Here is a 17,875-nt window from a genome sequence, read left to right on the forward strand (position 1 = left end):
AAAATTCCGAATCCTCATTCTCATTTAGCATATGTGTTAACCTGCACATTTCTGCACATTCCAATATTTTACTGACTATCTGTTCATTTAGGTTTATCTTTTAACAGATACAGTTCTTCTTTTGGTTCGGGGCTTCCTTTCCCTCTTTTTTGTTTTTTTGTTTTTTTTCTGTTTTCACGCTGTGGCAAATTATCTTAACCCTAGCAGCCAAACCGCCTGCTCTTTCCCGAGCATTGCATCGCCAAAGAGAAAATCAAAAGTGAATCTTTATATTCCCTCGCCGCAATTACAACAGGGCAATGCAGAGATTTTACACCACAAATTGGTTTTAAGACAAAGGCGAGGGTGTGATTTCGCGACTTGCGATGCCAAAACTTAAGCACGGCTCGGCTGTGGATGAGCAGAAAAAGCCATCAAATCATCTTTCCATCTGCCTGGAATTGCAACAATAAAAGCGGGAAACCATAACGCATTACTTGTGAACCGTGGTCATCCAATAAGCAGCAGGCTATAGAGATAAAACTCTGGGAAAAAAAAGCTCCTGGATCTCATGATTGCAAAGCAAGATGAGGGAGGGGGGGAAAAATGTGGCCATTAGAACGGTCATTAGAAAGCTCAGAAAAAAGGCCAATTTTCTCGCCTTTTTTCATTTTTTGACCGCGAACAGTCCGCATTACAGTTTTATTCTTTTTCAATATGGGTGCGATCATAAAACCTGAGGCATTAACTGGCAACTGGGGTCCCTCGCCCGTTTTTAGGGCTCTCGAAACCACAGATTTTTCCATTGTTGCCAAAAGGAAAGGTCGGGGCAATAAATACACCAAAAAGGGAGTGTGAATCTTTGATACGAAGCATTTACCAACAAGAATGTTATTTGAAGAATATACAGGGAAGTCCTTGATTTACAACAGTTCGCTTAGTGACCGTTTGAAGTTACAACGGCACTGAAAAAAGTGACGTAGGACGTTTTTTTTTCACACTTAAGACTGTTGCAGCAGCCCCACAGCCACGTGAGCAAAATTCAGACGCACTCGGCAAGACTCATATTTATAACGGTCGAAGTGTCCTGGGGTCACGTGATCCCCTTTTGTGACCTTCTAGCAAGCAATATCAATGGGGGAGCCCGATTCACTTAACAGCGTGTTACTAACTTAACAACGGCAGAGATTCGCTTAACATCTGTGGCAAGAAAAATCGTAAACATGGGGCAAAACTGACTTAACAACTGTCTTGCTTAGCAACATAAACTTTGGGCTCAATTACGGTTGTAAGCAGAGGACTATCTGTATTGGATGGTGCTTTTTCTTTAATCAATGATCCGATCCCCCCCCCCATTTGTTTCCCCTAGTCAAATTGTCAGGCCTGGAAGCCATCTCTTTTGTATTGGGCCTTCAGACCTGCCACATTTACTGCTGTAGGAAACTGGGAGGGGGGATTGTATGGAGCATGGGTGATATGTAGTCATAATAACACTCCTTTCTCAGAGAGTCAAGGACATCTTACCCTGCAGCTAGATGGATGGAACTGGGAGGCATTTCCAGTTGGGACCATGCTTTGATTGGACCATGTGATGGACATGTGGGTGCAGGGAAAGGGACTTGGACTTCCCTTTGGGTGGGGAAAACCTGGAAGCTTTCAGATTCGGGTTTTCCCAGATGTGCCAATATGACATCTCTAATGAAATGGAACTTTGAGGACACTCAAGCCTCGGAGTTTTCTTTCGTTGGGGGTGTTACTTGGAATTCTGACACAAATCATCTGAGAAACATTATAACGTGTAAGGCTTTTAGAGGAATAACCTGGGAACTGTTTATTTTGTATTCCCCACTGTCAGCTTTTGTTTCCCTTAACTCAGGGGTCAGCAACTCGTGGCTCTGGAGCCGCATGTGGCTCTTTCACCCCTCTGCTGCGGCTCCGTCGCTCAAAATATGCGTCAAAACTGCCAATATGTGACACCCATCGACGCGCAATTTATTAAGCTTTTCGACCCCAGTAGGCCAACCATGGCTAAATCCAAGAAAAGAAAAGTTTCAGAAGAAAACAGAATCTTTAATTCAAGTACATATGCTAGTTTTGTGGCCGCTCAGGAAATAGTCAGGTACGGGAAGGGTTTTGTGGCTCCCGGTGTTTTCTTTTCTGTGGGAAACGGGTCCAAATGGATCTCTGAGTGTTTAAGGTTGCAGATCCCTGCCTTAACTGCATGAAAAGCTTCTTTAAAAAGTACTATTTATTAAATTTCTACCCCATTTTTTTAAAAAGAGAAATCCAAGCAGGGTGACATGCTTTCCTTTCTCCAGTTTTTCCTCTGTCAACCTCCAAGTTAGATAGGCTTGTTCAAGGGAAATTGATTTGCCCGAAGTCATCTAAAGTGCTTCCATAATTGAAAGCAGATTAAACCTGTCCTAACCAGCCTGACACTTGCCTGCTGCATCACCCAAGGCGTTTTAAAGGCAGGTGCTAAAATTAGGTGGCAAAATGAACCCACTCCATCCTGTGATTTACACAGGACACAAATTTCATAACAGGTTTATAGAGTTCTTACGCAATCACGCAGTTAATTTCAAAGGCAGCCAGGGAACAATATCATAAAAAAAAAAAAAGAACATGGAGCCACCCATAAAAATTTACGTCTCCCTTTTCAAATACCTGAAGCCTATCTAAGACAGACCCCTGCTTTTGTGACAAGACTTAAGGGGAAAACACTGGAGCTATAGCAACAGCAATGGCAGTTAAACTTATATACCGCTTCACACTGTTTTACAGCCTTCTCTAAGCGGTTTACAGAGTCAACATATTACCCCCAATGATCTGGGTCCCATTTTACCGACCTCAGAAGGAGGGAAGGCTGAGTCAACTTCGAGATGGTCAGGATTGAACTGCTGACAGTGAGCAGAGTTAGCCTGCAATGCTGCATTCTAACCAGTGCACACCATGGATTGATGGATGGAGGAAAGGAAGGAAGAGAAGGAGGGAGGGAGGGAGGAGGGAAGGAAGGGCAGTAACACTAGCAATAGCACTTAGACTTATATACTGCTTCACCGTAAGCAGTTTACAGAGTCAGCCCCTTGCCCCCACAATCTGAGTCCTCATTTTACCGACCTTGGAAGGATAGAAGGCTGAGTCAACCTTGAGGTGGTCAGGATCGAACTGTTGGCAGTCGGTAGAGTTAGCCTGCAACACTGCCTTCTATCCACTGTGTACAATGGATGGGTGGATGGAAAGAAGGAAGGAATAGCAATAGCCCTTAGACTTCTATACCACTTCACAGTGCTTTACCGCCCCCTCTAAGCGGTTTACAGAGTCAGCCTCTTGCCCCCAACAATCTGGGTCCTCATTTTACCAACCTTGGAAGGATAGAAGGCTGAGTCAACCTTGAGCCGGTCAGGATCGAACTGCTGGCAGTCGGCAGAGTTAGCCTGCAACACTGCCTTCTAACCACTGCGCCATCACAGCAAATAATTCTGATGTTAATAGAAGTTTACATATAGGTCATCTCGGGTGGATAACCATGATTTGTTAATAAAGAGGGTTTTTTTTTTTTAAAAAAAGTCTCTAGTCATAAATATGGGTATGTAGCAATACTAAGAAAACGAATTCCACACACCAAGGAAAAAAACAAAAACAAGCAAAAAAAACCCCCCAAAAACCCCCCCAAAACAAAACAAAACAAAACCAGAGAAAGGCTACAGAAGGTTTTTTTCCTTCCCCATTGGACATCTGAAAGAATTTTTGAGTTCTAAGAGTTCTGTGCCCTCGTAAAAGTTAACCTTCTTTCAGAATTTCAAACTATCGAGTTGCTACTCCTGCATCAAAGGACTTTGATTCATATTCGCACAGGGCCTGAAATCGCAAAGCGCTAAGTCACGAGAGCAAGACCGCTTCCTGTATTTGATGTGGGTTTTAATCGTAAAAGGGCTCACGTCTATGCAAACGCAGCTCTTATTCCATTTTAAATTATTCCGCAGATGGTGGATTGGAAAGCTGCTAGAGAACCAAGCGTCTAAAATGCAATGAGCAGGCAAAATGTTGTGCTACCTCTCCAAATCAGGGGGAAAAAAAAACAGAAAATAGATGATCTGGATCATAAAATAAAGAGTTACAACAGAATGATTCAACTAGGAAACAGCCAGACTGGGAAAATAATTCCAGGGCTGTAAATCTTACCGATTTACAGACAAATTTCCTAAAATACGGTGGGTTTTTTTTTCTCCTCTTCAGAACATTATTATTGCAATTGTTTGCAGTTGGCCAACTATCCTTTTACAATATCAATAGTATCTGACACAGTGCTAAACGTTGAGAAGCTCACTCTCTGCCCAGAAGAGATTTACTCTTGGTTTACTCCCAGGTAAACTACATTAGGATTACCTTGACTTCCAACAGTTTGTGTAGTGACCATTTCCAAGTTACAACGGCACTGAAAAAGAGGGACTTCTGACCATTTTTCACACTTCTGACCATTGCAACCTCCCCATGGTTACGCGATAAAAATTCGGATGTCTGGCAACTGACTCGTATTTATGACGGTTGTGGGATCCCCTTTTGCGGCCTTTTGACAAGCAAAATCAATGGGGAAACCACAGTCACTCAACAACCGTGGGACTTAATTTAACAAGTGCTGTTGATTTGCTTAACAACTGTGGCGAGAAAGGTCGTAAAAAGGGACAAGTATCTCGTTTAGCCACAGAAATGCTGGGCTCAATTAACGGTCGTAAGTCAAGGACTACCTATACAATCTAAATCTGCCAACAATGTCAATTAATGCAATAGCCAGATATTCAGGAAGCTGTTGTGACCTAGGCCCAAGTAATTATTACCAGACACAATCAGTCCTAATGTTATGGCCCGTCAGCGGCCTGTGCAGTTAGTAGCTGATTCCGACAGCGAGGAGGCTGGTGTAGTGCTGCGCCAGCAGTCTGTGCAGTTGGCACTCGAGTCAGACAATGAGGAGGCTGGAGAAGATGTGGTGCCAGAGGCGGGGATTCTGCCAGGGCCTTCAGAACCTCCAGAAGCTCCCTTAAGAGAAGAGGAAGAAGATGCACAGGCGTGCAGAGCTGCCAAAAGGCAGGAGTGGCTTCTCAGGAGGAGGTCTCCTCGAGAGTAAGGCTTGGGGCCAATTGGCCACTCCCCTAGCCTATTTAAGGAAGGACGACAACTGATGCAATTTGCAGGAAACAACTTCGTTCACATTCCTTCGCATCTTGATTCCAGAAAACGTTTGATTCGGCTCTTGTTTCTCTTATCAGTTTTCCTGCAAATTGCTTCTGGGCATTCTGCCAACCACAGTAAGATTATCTGAAATATTGTGCCTCAGAATTGATTTATTATTCTTTGGATTCTTGTCGGCTGTTAATGAAGTTCAATTAACAGCCTTTGTTCAGAAAAGACTGATTTAAATTAATAAACTAAGGTTTGTACGGACTTTGTGTGTGCTGTGTTCTTTGGAGTCTGTAGCTTGGGCAGAACACATAAACAAATTCTTCATAAACAGTCCTTCGGCCTTATCACCAACCTATGTCTCCTTTGGCACCCTGCCAAAGGCTTTTCTTGGCAAAAGTTCAGAAACAAGAGACTCCGACAAGAAACAAATGTAACAATATTTTTTTTCCAACAAAGAGCCCAAAAGCCTTTACTGCTCTTTTAAGCCTTCTGGGAGGGGCCAATCATCTCCTGGCCTTACTCTCAAGTCGTCCTTTTTGCTTCAGCTGCTCTTGTCTTCTGGCAATGCATGCGTGCACTAGGAACAGGCTCCCCCTGTTCCTCTGCCTCTCTACTGTCAGCCTCTGGAGGCTCTGGAATCCGCGCATTGCTCCCAGATGGCGCTGGCCCCATCTGCCTCCGATGCAGAGCCCTCGACTGGGCCTTCTCCTGACTCCAGGACTGGCCCATGTTCCTCCCCAGCCTTCCCACTGTCCAAATCTGCTGCCAGCTCCGCAGACTGCTGGCGGACCACAACACTTGCTTTCAGAATTGAATTTCCGAACAGACAGAATTTACTTGTTGCATTATTCAAAATTACAGAAAGAAAGATGCTGTAGATACTCCATGGTGTTCATCTGTATTAAAAAAAAAACATACTCACCAGTTCCACATCGGAAGGTACAGTCAGTCCCAAAGGGGCGATAAATGGCTCTTCGTTTTCTTCTACGCTTTCTGCCTTGGTTACAGCCGCTATAAATTAGAAGAGAACACGCTATCATGCAAAAAAACCCCACCTCTCTTTTATAAACTAAATGCGAACAAAACATCGGCTTAAGTTTCCCTTCTTGGCAGTCTATTCCCCACCCCCCCATATGCATATTTCCAGGCTGCGTTACAGTGCCAATTTTTCTTTCATTACCTCTGTTTTATTGGGTTAAGAAGCCTGCCTCTGCTGAAGAACACAAACATGTTTTTGCTAACCTGATGGCGTAACTATCGCTTAAGAGACCAAGACACATGGCAGGATCGAGCCTTAATGCGTCTCGGCAAAGTTGACGCTGCAGGTGTTTGCAGATGTTCCACCTGAGCGATGTACCAGCGAACATCGCTTCAACAACCAGAACCAATTAAAAGAAGGAGTCTTTGAAGGGTGTACACCAGCCATTCGGAAGTTAAGAGTCATGGGAAGTGGGGAGAAATCCATCTCGGTTACAACGATCAGACTGCAGACTTTTCCTTTCTCACTGTCAAGAAGATAAATCCTTGGTGCATGTATTTACGCCACCAGCACCTGGTTTTTTGAGATAATCTGCACTGCCTTGCTAGATTAATTCACAGGAATAACTAGGGACCTCGCTGGGCTAACATTTCATTCATTAATTTAGTCTTTTCTCTGATACCTGGGTGGCTTGTTTTTTTTACAAATCAGTACCTACAGCTCAGCCACTTAAAATAGCCAAAATTGTTCAGATGATTATTATTATTATTATTATTATTATTATTATTATTATTATTATTATTAAAGTTGGCAGCATTCTCTTTCCCATCCACAAGTTATCCCAAACCCTGGAAAACTGGCTGCAAGCACACTGCCTAAATTGGTCCATTCTGTACAGTATTCGGAGGGGGGAATCTTAGGGTAGGCCTAATTCTTGTTTTATAGAATAGAATGAGAATTGGAAGGTCTTCTATTCCAACCTCCCTGCTCAGGCAGGAAACCCTATACCATTTCAGAAAAAAGGTTGTCCAATCTCTTCTTAAAAACTTCCAGTGTTGGAGGATTCACAACTTCTGGAGGCAAGAGCCTCCAGTGGTTTAGTGCACCCTGTTATTAACACAGCTGCCTGCAATTTCTGCTGGTTCGAATCTCTCCAAGGCTCAAGGTTGACTCAGCCTTCCATCCTTTCTAAGGTAGGTGAAATGAGGACCCAGTTTGTGGGGGCAATAAGCTGACTTTGTATAAAATATACAAAAGAATGAAGGCTATTGCTTAACGCATTGTAAGCCGCCTTGAGTCTCCGGAGAAGGGCGGCATATAAATCAAATTTAAAAAAAAAAAAGTTGTTCCACTGATTAATTGTTCTGTTAGGAAATGTCTCCTTAGTTCTAGGTTGCTTCTCTCCTTGATTAGTTTCCATCTGTTGCTTCTTGTCCTATCCTCAGGTGCTCTGGAGAATAGGTTGAACCTCTTCTCTTTTTGGCAGCCCCTGAGATATTGGAAGACTGCTATCATGTCACCCCTAATCCTTCTCTTCACGAGACTAGCCATGCCCAGTTCCAGCAACCATTCATTGTATGTTTTAGCCTCCAGTCCCCTAATCCTCTTTCTTGCTCTTCTCTGCACTCTTTCTAGAGTTGCAACACCTTTTTTACATTGTGGTGATCCAAACATCTGGATATACAAGTAGTCCTCAACTTATAATAGTCCGTTTAGTGACCGTTCAAAATTACAACGGCACTTTAAAAAAAGTGACTTGTGGCTGTTTTTCACCCTTATGACTGTTGCAGCATTCCCATGATCATGTGATCCAAATTCAGATGATTCGTATTTATGGCGGTTACAGTGCCCCGGGGCCATGTGAACAGTTTTCGTGACCTTCTGACAAGCAAACTTAATGGGGAAGCTAGATTCACTTAACAAGGATGTGACTAGCTGAACAACGGCAGTGATTCACTGAACAACAGTGGCCAGAGAGGTTGTAAAATGGGGCAAAACCCACGTAGCAAATGTCTCCCTTAGCAACAGAAATGCTGGGCTCAACTAGGGTCATAAGTCGAGGACTCCCTGTAGTAACTTCTATAAATTAACTCATTAATTCACAGAGTGGTGTACATGCTGTGTCCTCTTGATATAGTTGTCCACCACTAGATGAACTCAATTCAATTATCTTCCTGTCTTGAGATGTTTAAACAGCCACATGCAAGAACTGGGATCAGAAGAAAATATGCAAAGCCACATCAGAACGCAACTTCTATCTCCTCCCGGTTTCTCCAGAGCGGGGCTGATACAGCATCAAAAGGAGTAGGGGGAAGATTAAGATGGATCTGCTTAACAACTACGGGAGATATTCTGCTCTCGCTTAATACCAGACAAAGCAGATACAACCTTCTGATCTATCCCAGAATCAATGGAGCCGTAAATTCTTTTCTACAATTTTCCCCAGCTGTTAATGGCATCCCCCCCCCCACTCCCAATTTAATCTGGGAGAGCAATCTCAAAATTGTAATTCAATTATGGGGAAGGGAAGGCAAGCCTCAGATTCAACACAAGCGGTGTGTACTTGTGCACAGGGGATATGTGGGTCACATTCACTTCTCCCATACAAAACAAGTCCTAATGGCTCTCCACAATTGTGATGTACAGCTCCTACTAATGCCTGCGGCAAACAAATGGGCTCAAATGTAACCATAATTTGTCAGTTGCATGGGAAGTAGGATTCTATGCAGGACTGCCGTTATCTTACCCCAAAGTCTGCGGGGACTACAAACCGTACAGCAGACAAAGCGATTTAACAACTGTCTTATTTTTTTCCCCCTATCTATTGTTAAACATTTCCTGCAATGCTTTTTTTTCTACTTCCACTGTCACTGGGAGAGAGAAACAAACAAACATATTTTCAGAGACGCTCCTAGACAGCTAAGCTCACTACAGGGGAGTTGTTTTAATGATCTGCCACAAGAACATCTGGTTCTCTTTTGGCGGCATCGAAAAATCTTGTGTGATTTGACACTACGGTAAGCCTCACTATTACAAGTTCTTAAAAGCATGTTGAGTTTCTCAAAGAGCAATGGGCAAACATCACGCATTAACTATGTAATAGCTAGCTACCACTCTACCCGTTCTCCCTGTTCTCAAGCTGGGAGAACTCAAACTGCTGGGGGGAAATGGATCATCATTAAACTTTAATTTACCGAGAATCCAGCAAAAAAAGGATTAACAACGACACTTGTAATCAAACATGACAGTCTCGGATGTTCCTTGCAGTATGACTGTATAAGCAACTGGTGGTGCACTTTATATTACTTTTTTTACCAGCCACGTTGTGCCTATTACATCACACAGAAAAGCAATGAGCAACCTCAGCTAAAGGTAAAGGTTCCACTCGCACATATGTGCTAGTCGTTCCCATCTCTAAAGGGGAGTGCTCATCTCTGTTTCAAAGCTGAAGAGCCAGCGCTGTCCGAAGACGTTTCTGTGGTCATGTGGCCGGCATGACTAAACGCCAAAGATGCACGGAACCCTGTTCCCTTCCCACCAAAGGTGGTCCTTATTTCTCTACTTGCATTTTTTGTTACTTGCTTTCAAACTGCTAGGTTGGCAGAAGCTGGGACAAGTCACGGGAGCTCACCCCGTTACGCGGCACTGGGGATTCGAACCGCTGAACTGCCGACCTTTTTGATCGACAAGCTCAGAGTCTTAGCCACTGAGTCCCCTAGTCAGCTACAAGGTAGCAAAAATGAATTGAAAATTTGACTTTGCCACAATGCAGTCTACATCCTATAAAGCAGGGGATCCCCAAACTGTGGGCCACGGCCCTGTGAGTGACAGGCTGGCACACAGCCTGACTCATGCAAGCGGCAAGTACTGGTGCTCGCAGCACCACTCGCGTTCGTTGCATGCACTGATGCCCGCAGCCTGACTCCCGGAAATGGTGGGTGTTGGGTCTCACAACCCTCCTGAGTGGCAGGCACTGGACACTCGCAGCCCCACAGCTCATACCATTCAAGCTGTGCACCTTCCCCTCGCACAAATTCACACGCGTACCCGCGCGCACCAGGCCACAAATCCGGAAAGGTTGAGGAACACTGCTATAAGGCAACCTGAATGTCTCAAACAAGAAAGGTGAGAAAGCGTTCCCAAGTATTTGAAGCAACAGTTTAAGACTATTTCAGGGAATCTGAAAAAGAACTGATCAGAATGAGGGAGGTTTCACTTTCTCTGTGGGTTTTTAAAAGGATCGAGTAAGCTAATATGCTTGCTTGCATTACTCACTTCCATGCCAGTTGCAAGGTACTTAAATATACAGAAACTCTTTCAGCCTCTAAAAGGTACTACATTTTATACTTGAAAGCCAGTTTGGTCTAGTAGTTAAGGCACTAAGTTAGAAACCTGGAAATCACAAGTTCTAGTTCCACTTTAGGCATGAAAGGTGGCTAGGTGACTTTGGGCCAATCACCAGGAGACGGTGAGTTCTAGTTCTGCCTTGGGCATGGAAGCAGGCTGGGTGACTTTGGGCCAATCACCAGGAGACGGTGAGTTCTAGTTCTGCCTTGGGCATGGAAGCAGGCTGGGTGACTTTGGGCCAATCACCAGGAGACGGTGAGTTCTAGTTCTGCCTTGGGCATGGAAGCAGGCTGGGTGACTTTGGGCCAATCACCAGGAGACGGTGAGTTCTAGTTCTGCCTTGGGCATGGAAGCAGGCTGGGTGACTTTGGGCCAATCACCAGGAGACAGTGAGTTCTAGTTCTGCCTTGGGCATGAAAGCGGAAGAGACGTTTGTTTCATGTACAGGCGTCCCCAAACTGAGGAATTCAATGCCTTTCATCAACAGAACTACAAAATCTTAGCCCAGCCAATATGATTTTTTTCCCAAGATACATATAGGAAGCAATTTTTTCCCGCAGAATTTCCTCTTACCTTTGGCCTTGAAGGGCTGTTCTTCCTCCTCAGTGGGTTCTGAGGGATCGTAATAATCACTACTGTAGGTAAATCCCACTGCATTATAGGATCCATCCTCGGCCAGAGCTTCGCTCAGCCTCTTATATTCTTCCTCTTGAAGAAAAAAAGCAACACACAATTTTTAAAAAGGGGGATAACGTTTAAATACAGCTAACTCTTTTTTTTAAAAAAATGAACAACACGTAATTCGCCCAAGCATTCAAACACAAACGTTACAGCAAACTGACCATGTGGGTCATGTATGGACACTGATATTTCCGCCCAAACACACAAAAAAAGGGCAGAAGATATCAGCTTTCTTTCTTCTTCTTTTTTTTGGGGGGGCGGGAATGATCTCGGGTTTATATTTTAAAAAAATTCTCCTGCTGAGATAAGCATGAATGTCATTTCTACTCAAAACACAGAAGAAGAAGAAGAAGAAAAAAGATGTGAACTTTTCGATGATACGATACTGTTAAAAGAAGAACAGTTAAAAGAGTGCGCGCAACGTTCAGCCTGCCCTCAAAACGAATGGGCAGCCATTCTGGGTGGCACTACAAATAAACTATATCCTGAGGTCCTCAGATATGCAAAGACGCTCTTTTTTTCGAATCCACTGGGTTACTGTCAAAATAATATCAGAAAGAGTGAGTATATAACGAGTGGGAAACAACAATTTTTTTTCTTTTTAAAAAAGTTACATTTTTTTTCAAAGGGGGTGGGGGGAGAAAAGCAATTTTTGTTTTCAAATTCAACGCGTGCTATTCTCAGGAAATTGTCCTAGATTTTTATACCTTGCCTTGCCTCTTCCTCAAGCAAGTCCGTACGCAAGGCTAAATACCTCTCTTCGTCACAGAGAGCTTCGATTCGAGCTTCCTCTTCGGACAATTGGTAATCTCTGTTCCAGGTGGAATATTTGGCGTCGTATTCGGAAAGGTCGTGCAAGTGGCCACGCCCATCATATCTGCAACAGGAAGGGGAGGATCAACCAAGGGACTTCGGGCTGGGTTTCCTGCCAAATCTATCAATACTTACCACCTATAACGGAAAAGAACCATCTACTGAATTAAACGAGGGACTCGTTAAATCTGACTCAACACTCCTGACCCACTTCCTTTAACAAGCGCAAAAACCAAGCCCCTTTGGAAGTTACTGATTACAATTAAAAGCGGACTATCTAACCGGCTACAAAGAGGAACCAGCTGCTATGCGTCCTTACCGTTTGTGGTTCAACCATTTAATGACCTTGGCCGACATATATAACGGCTATGTAACAGGGGGAAATTTTTGTGGTTTTTTTTTTCCTGCAAAGGCAAATTACTTACATTTACACAAACCCAAGTACATAAATACCTATCCGTAAGAACCAAACGGTGGGCAATTCCTCGCTTCTTTTCTGCTAGTCTTGCATTCTCAGGAGAAATCTTCATCAAAGAAACCTGGATCCATTGGAGGTAAAATCATGGCTAGGCTCGGCCCCTAGCTATGTGGCTGAGGAAAGAAGTCCTGGGTTATGTGATAGAGAGACACACATACATAGGAACAGCAACATTGGTGCAATTTAAGGAGGTTCTCTGCAGGAAACGCTCGCCTATCCCCTGAACTAGATATCCATCGTTTTACGTTGGGCGTTTATTTCATTTGGTCACTTTTTTTTAAATTGTCTGTATTTGTAAGCCACTTAAGTTTTTCTTTGGGCTAATAATTTATTTATTTTTTTTGTATAATCTGTGCCAGGCCGGTAATTAAAAGAGGATTAGGCTGAGACTTAAAACTATTTTCTTTGTGGCTGGGAAAATATGAGCAGAAGGGAGCAACTGAGTCCATTCCACCATTCTAAGAAGAATGTGGAATATGAAGTTTGGTTAAAAGATGAAAACTAATATAATGTAGGAGACTTTATTTTATTTTTTTTAAAAAACCAGATTTGTGAATAAAAAGGCAACTTTCTTCTAAGATGTCATAGTCTCAATGCCATTATTGCTTCCTCAAAAACAAACAATTCCAGAGAGAGCAAGATAAAAAAAACAAAACCACCGCTCTGAAAGATTATCAATCAATAATTTAGAGCCAGTTTCCTACAGTGACTAAATCTATCAAACCTCCTTAAGTTACAAATGTAAAATAATAAAAGATCATGAGCATATCCATAGCTTGCTCCTACCATTTTTACAGTTTTCAGCTAACTTGCCTTATCAGAAACTGTGAAAGAGCATTGGCTGGTATGTGCTATTGTTTTGACTGATGACCATGAAGCTGAATGATCAAATCCATGTTTAATTTACATTTTAGTTTGATTCCGGGAAGTCACAAAATATTGCCACATAACCTTATACAAGACATATGCCATGGTGTTACCAACAGTACGTTTTTGTTCTGGATGTTTAAAGAAAATTCATTCGAAGGTTTCGCCAAAAATCATCATTAATGAGTTTTGTATTGTTCCCAGTAGGGCTTGATTTGGGAATTGGGACCTTGTAAACTTACAAAGATTGTGTAAAGCAAAAAAAAATAAAAATAAAATAAAAATGGAAGGAGCAAGCTCTTACAATATGCCACACACTCTTTTCAAACCAAAGCCTTCAGACTCTCTTTGCTTTACACTAGGGGGATTGTGCTAACAACAATGCCTTTTCAGTCCCTTTGGCTATCCATTTTTTCACTAAAATGCCAATAGAAACGCTTTGATCTTCCAAAACAATCAGATTACAACCAGACAAAGAATCCACCTGTCAGTTTTAGCTTTAAATAGCAGGAGTCCCCAAGCGTAACAGCATTACAGGAACCATTATCTAAATTCTGTACCATTTTGTGGTAATAAAACGAGTTTCCATGAAGCTACAAATACTATTAAACTAAACAGCTGGAACATCTATCTATAAATCAATGAAAACCAAGGTTTTTTGCCAGAAGCCGTACAAGTGTAGCCAATACACGCAACAACTTCCATCACGCTAAAAGCGGCATTATTGCCCTAAGTGAATTAGAATATTTGGAATTCGGAAACCAAGGTTCTACTTTGTCAAACTTGAAATTCCCTGGAGGATTTTAAAACAGTCAAGTCACTAAACCTCAGTTTAACCTTCTCTACGGGACCATTACAAAGATTGCTACTATGCTGCTTCGAAGAGGGGGGGTGGGACCGCAGCAAAACAAGATTCATCAATGAATTGTAGTAGGGAAGGATGAGAATGCAAGAATCACATTAACCTTGGACTGTAGCTTTACATCATTTATTGGAAACTCAGGCAGAAAAAAATATGGCCTGGGCAAAGTCATACTGCATAACAGATCGTGAGATTAACTTTATCGCCCTAGAGAGTATGTTTTCGCTAGGATAAGCATTCAGAGATGCAAATAAGTCTTCCTTCCATTCGTAACAGGAGTCATTAAAGACTTTGGTTTGAAAAGAGGGTACTCCAACCCCAGTTTATATAGGATCCACTCCTTCAAAGTGGAGGGAATGTAAATAACACAACACATCCTCTGCCAAGAAGGAAGAGAAGATGGGGAGGTGAGGAAGGGACCTCTAGATTTATCTAGATCAGATAAAGCCCGAAAAACAAAGCTTTTTAGATTTATCTAGATTAGATAAACCTTGGAGCTTTCTAGATTCCCAAAGCTGGCTTTGCTGGAATCTAAAGGAAACTACAAATTTTTGTAGTTTGTTTGTTTTTTTAAAGTTCTGCTGTGCCTTGACTAGCTCAACAGGCAAGGGAAGCTCTTAATCTTTTTTTTAAAAAACAACTATTATAGGAGCCATATCACACCCAACTTTAGAGGAGTAGCCATGCTGGTCTCTTCCATCAAAAACCAAGCCAGCATCACCTTAAAGGTAGGTAGCTTTCATGGTCTAAAAACCATTCAAATAAGTGAAGGATTTGTGCAGTCTCAGTGTTAAAACCACACATTTTATAAATAATTGTTGTTCCTTTGAAAGCTGCTTTTACCAAATCAAACTTTCTATATGTACACCACAAAAAAACAGCAGCCTTTTTGGGGAGACATCTTTATCCAGGCTTCTGTCATAAACAAACTATCATAGGTAATTAACCCAATACATGATTTCTGAAAGCTACTCAGAAGCTATATTTGCAGATATATATTTTTTTTAGAAAAAAGTTGAAATGTGACTTAGCACTTCCACTAATAAGTTTTTTAAGGTTACACTACATTATGTTTGTGCCCTGGTATTATAACCAAGTGACGGCAAGATTTGTTATTTACCAAGAACTCGCAGTAACTTGAAGTACAGCTTTTCCAACAGCTCAAATTATATAATTAGATTGTTTACACAAAAACAAACACACTGTCCAATTTTATGGGGTTACAACAACCTAATATACAAAAGTTTTTTACTGGTAATCTTGGGAATTCCTTCTACAATGAACTAACAGCTGAATGGAAGCAACAAAATTCAATATTTTTATTTTATTGGATTTCCAATTTTATTGGAATTATGGGGCCTTGGCAGTCATCTCCAACCCGGATAGATGGGCCAGTGGGAGTTGTAGTCCAGCATGTAGAGATCACCAGGGAGGCGGAAATGGATGATGGGAGTCGCAATTCAGCACATTTAATAAGTTAACTACAGATTATGAAATTTATAACCCTGCACAACTAAGTGGAGGTATTCGTTTAGCATAGGGTATCCGGAAACAGCTAGATATGCTGGATGGGGATTGTAGTCCACATATCCCAAAACCACAAACAACAAGGATGGGAGATGTAGTCCAGCCTGTGTGAAAACAGCCAGGGATGCTGGATAGGGATGGGAATTGCAGTTCAGGCTATCCAAAACCAGACAAAGATACATGGGGATGGGAATTGTAGTCCAGCCTGTCTGAAATCAGAGACAGGGATGGGAGATGTAGTCCAGGCTGTCTGAAATCAGACAGGGAAGACAGAGGGGATGGGAGTTGTAGTCCAGCCTGTCTGAAATCAGACAGGAAAGACAGACGGGGATGGGAGTTGTAGTCCAGCCTTTTGAAAGCAGCCAGGGAAACCAGCCAGAGATGGGGAACTGTAAGCTTAGCCTTGCTTATAGGAGAAGGCAGGGGGTGATAATGATAATAATAATAATAATAATAATAATAATAATAATAATAATAATAATAATAATAATAAGCCTTTCCTCGCCTGGGCCCAGCTCTCCCTTGTCCTGCTTGGCAGAGGATCCCTGACAACCCCTCCCCCCACCCCACCCTTCCCTCCCTTCCCCCCCCCCCTCCCCAGAGACCCACAAGGAGGGCGAGGAGAAGAAGAAGCACAACGAGAGCAGCGATAGTCGGGCGGGGGGGTTGCTGTGCACCGACCTATCGATCATGATGGAGGCCTCGCCCATCCAGGGGATCAAGTGGCGGCCTTGCTCCTGCTGCAGCGCCTTCTCGTCGTCGCGGAACAGCTTGCAGGCGTAGCCGAAGACCAGCAGCTCCACGCGGCCACCGACGACCACCCCGCCGCCGCCGCCGCTCCCGCCTTCGCCGCCGCTCGGGCCGCCGGGCGAGGCCGCCGCCGCTGCTGACGCTGACGGGAGCGCTCCCACAGAGCTCAGCGTCCGCCCAGCAGGCGCCGCCGAAGCCTCCGCCCCGCTTGGCCGCCCGGCGTACATGGCCCCGAAGAAGTCGCCGCTCGAGAACCGGAGAAGGGAAAAAAAGCCGCCCGGGCGTCGCCTCACCGGGACCCCTCGCAGGGCAGTAGCGGCCGCCACGGCCTCCCTGACGCCGCCATCAGCCGCCAGAAAATGGCGGGCAGTGACTTCCGGTCCGAGGACGAGGAACGGCCGGAAGTGTTTCCTCTCGCGCCGCAGATTCGAAAGGACCTTCTCCTTCGGCCGATTCGTCACGAGCTTGAGGCGGGTTTGAAAATGAATCAATTAAAAAAAAAAAAGTCCGAACCAGGCGTTTGAAAAAAAAAAAGAGGGGGGGGCGGTTTTGTGTAGAGAACGAAGAGGGCGGATTGAAGGTTTATAAAAAAAAAAAAAAAGCTACGCCGCGGCGAAAGTGCGATCCCGAATGGGAAGTCCTGAGAGGAGCGAGGAAAGAAAAAGGGGGCGGGGTTTCAATGAAGGGAGGGGCGGGAGGAGGAGCTTCAAAAGTCTCCCTTTGATTGTAATCAGATGCAGAGTTGCAGATTGTGTTGTTATCTTCTTATATTGTGCCCAAAAGACTCGGAAGTCAGTCCTTTTCTTTCTCCCCTTCCTTTTCTCTAAGACTTTGTTCCATTCTCCTTTTTCCTCCCCATTTTCCCCACTATTTTCAGAATCAGAGGTGGAAGGGGCCCTCGAGGTCTTCTAGTCCAACCCCTTTCATTGATGCAGTTTAGGACTGTGTTGGCTTTTTTAGGCAGCTGCAGCACACTGGAGGGAGAGGGAGAAGCAGAGAATAGAATAGAATAGAATAGAATAGGGAATGGAATGGAATGGAATGGAATGGAATGGAATGGAATGGAATGGAATGGAACGGAATGGTATAGAATGGAATGGAATGGAATAGAATAGAATAGAATAGAATAGAATAGAATAGAATAGGGAATGGAATGGAATGGAATAGGGAATGGAATGGAATAGAATAGAAATAGAATAGAATAGAATAATAGAATAATAGAATAGAAATGAAAAGGGAATGGAATGGAACGGAATGGTATAGAATGGAATAGAATAGAATAGAATAGGGAATGGAATGGAATGGAATAGGGAATGGAATAGAATAGAATAGAATAGAATAGAATAATAGAATAGAATAGAATAATAGAATAGAAACGAAAAGGGAATGGAATGGAATGGAATAGAATGGA

The 17,875-nt window shown here is 43.3% G+C and overlaps 1 protein-coding gene across 8 annotated transcripts in view; it reads right to left on the reverse strand.

Annotated features, from left to right (window-relative positions):
• SFSWAP (splicing factor SWAP) overlaps positions 1-16,896 on the reverse strand; it is a 113,625-nt gene extending 96,729 nt beyond the window's left edge. For 2 of the 8 annotated variants that reach the window (XM_087880307.1, XM_034435841.3), the window contains exons 1-5: positions 16,396-16,835; positions 12,434-12,571; positions 11,875-12,044; positions 11,060-11,194; positions 6,083-6,171 (exon numbers count right to left, since the gene is read on the reverse strand). In XM_087880307.1, the coding sequence (XP_087736433.1) occupies positions 6,083-6,171; positions 11,060-11,194; positions 11,875-12,044; positions 12,434-12,510 (471 nt within the window). In that variant the 5' untranslated portion in view covers positions 12,511-12,571; positions 16,396-16,835. Of the gene's footprint in view, positions 1-6,082; positions 6,172-11,059; positions 11,195-11,874; positions 12,177-12,433; positions 12,572-16,395 lie in introns of those variants that run through there. The other 6 variants (XM_087880308.1, XM_034435837.3, XM_034435839.3 and 3 more) reach the window with 6 other exon arrangements.
• Between the last annotated feature and the right edge of the window lie 979 nt (positions 16,897-17,875).

Source organism: Pantherophis guttatus, chromosome 17, assembly GCF_059756535.1.
Source record: "Pantherophis guttatus breed Tessera chromosome 17, ASM5975653v1, whole genome shotgun sequence".
In the NCBI taxonomy this organism is placed as follows: domain Eukaryota; kingdom Metazoa; phylum Chordata; class Lepidosauria; order Squamata; family Colubridae; genus Pantherophis; species Pantherophis guttatus.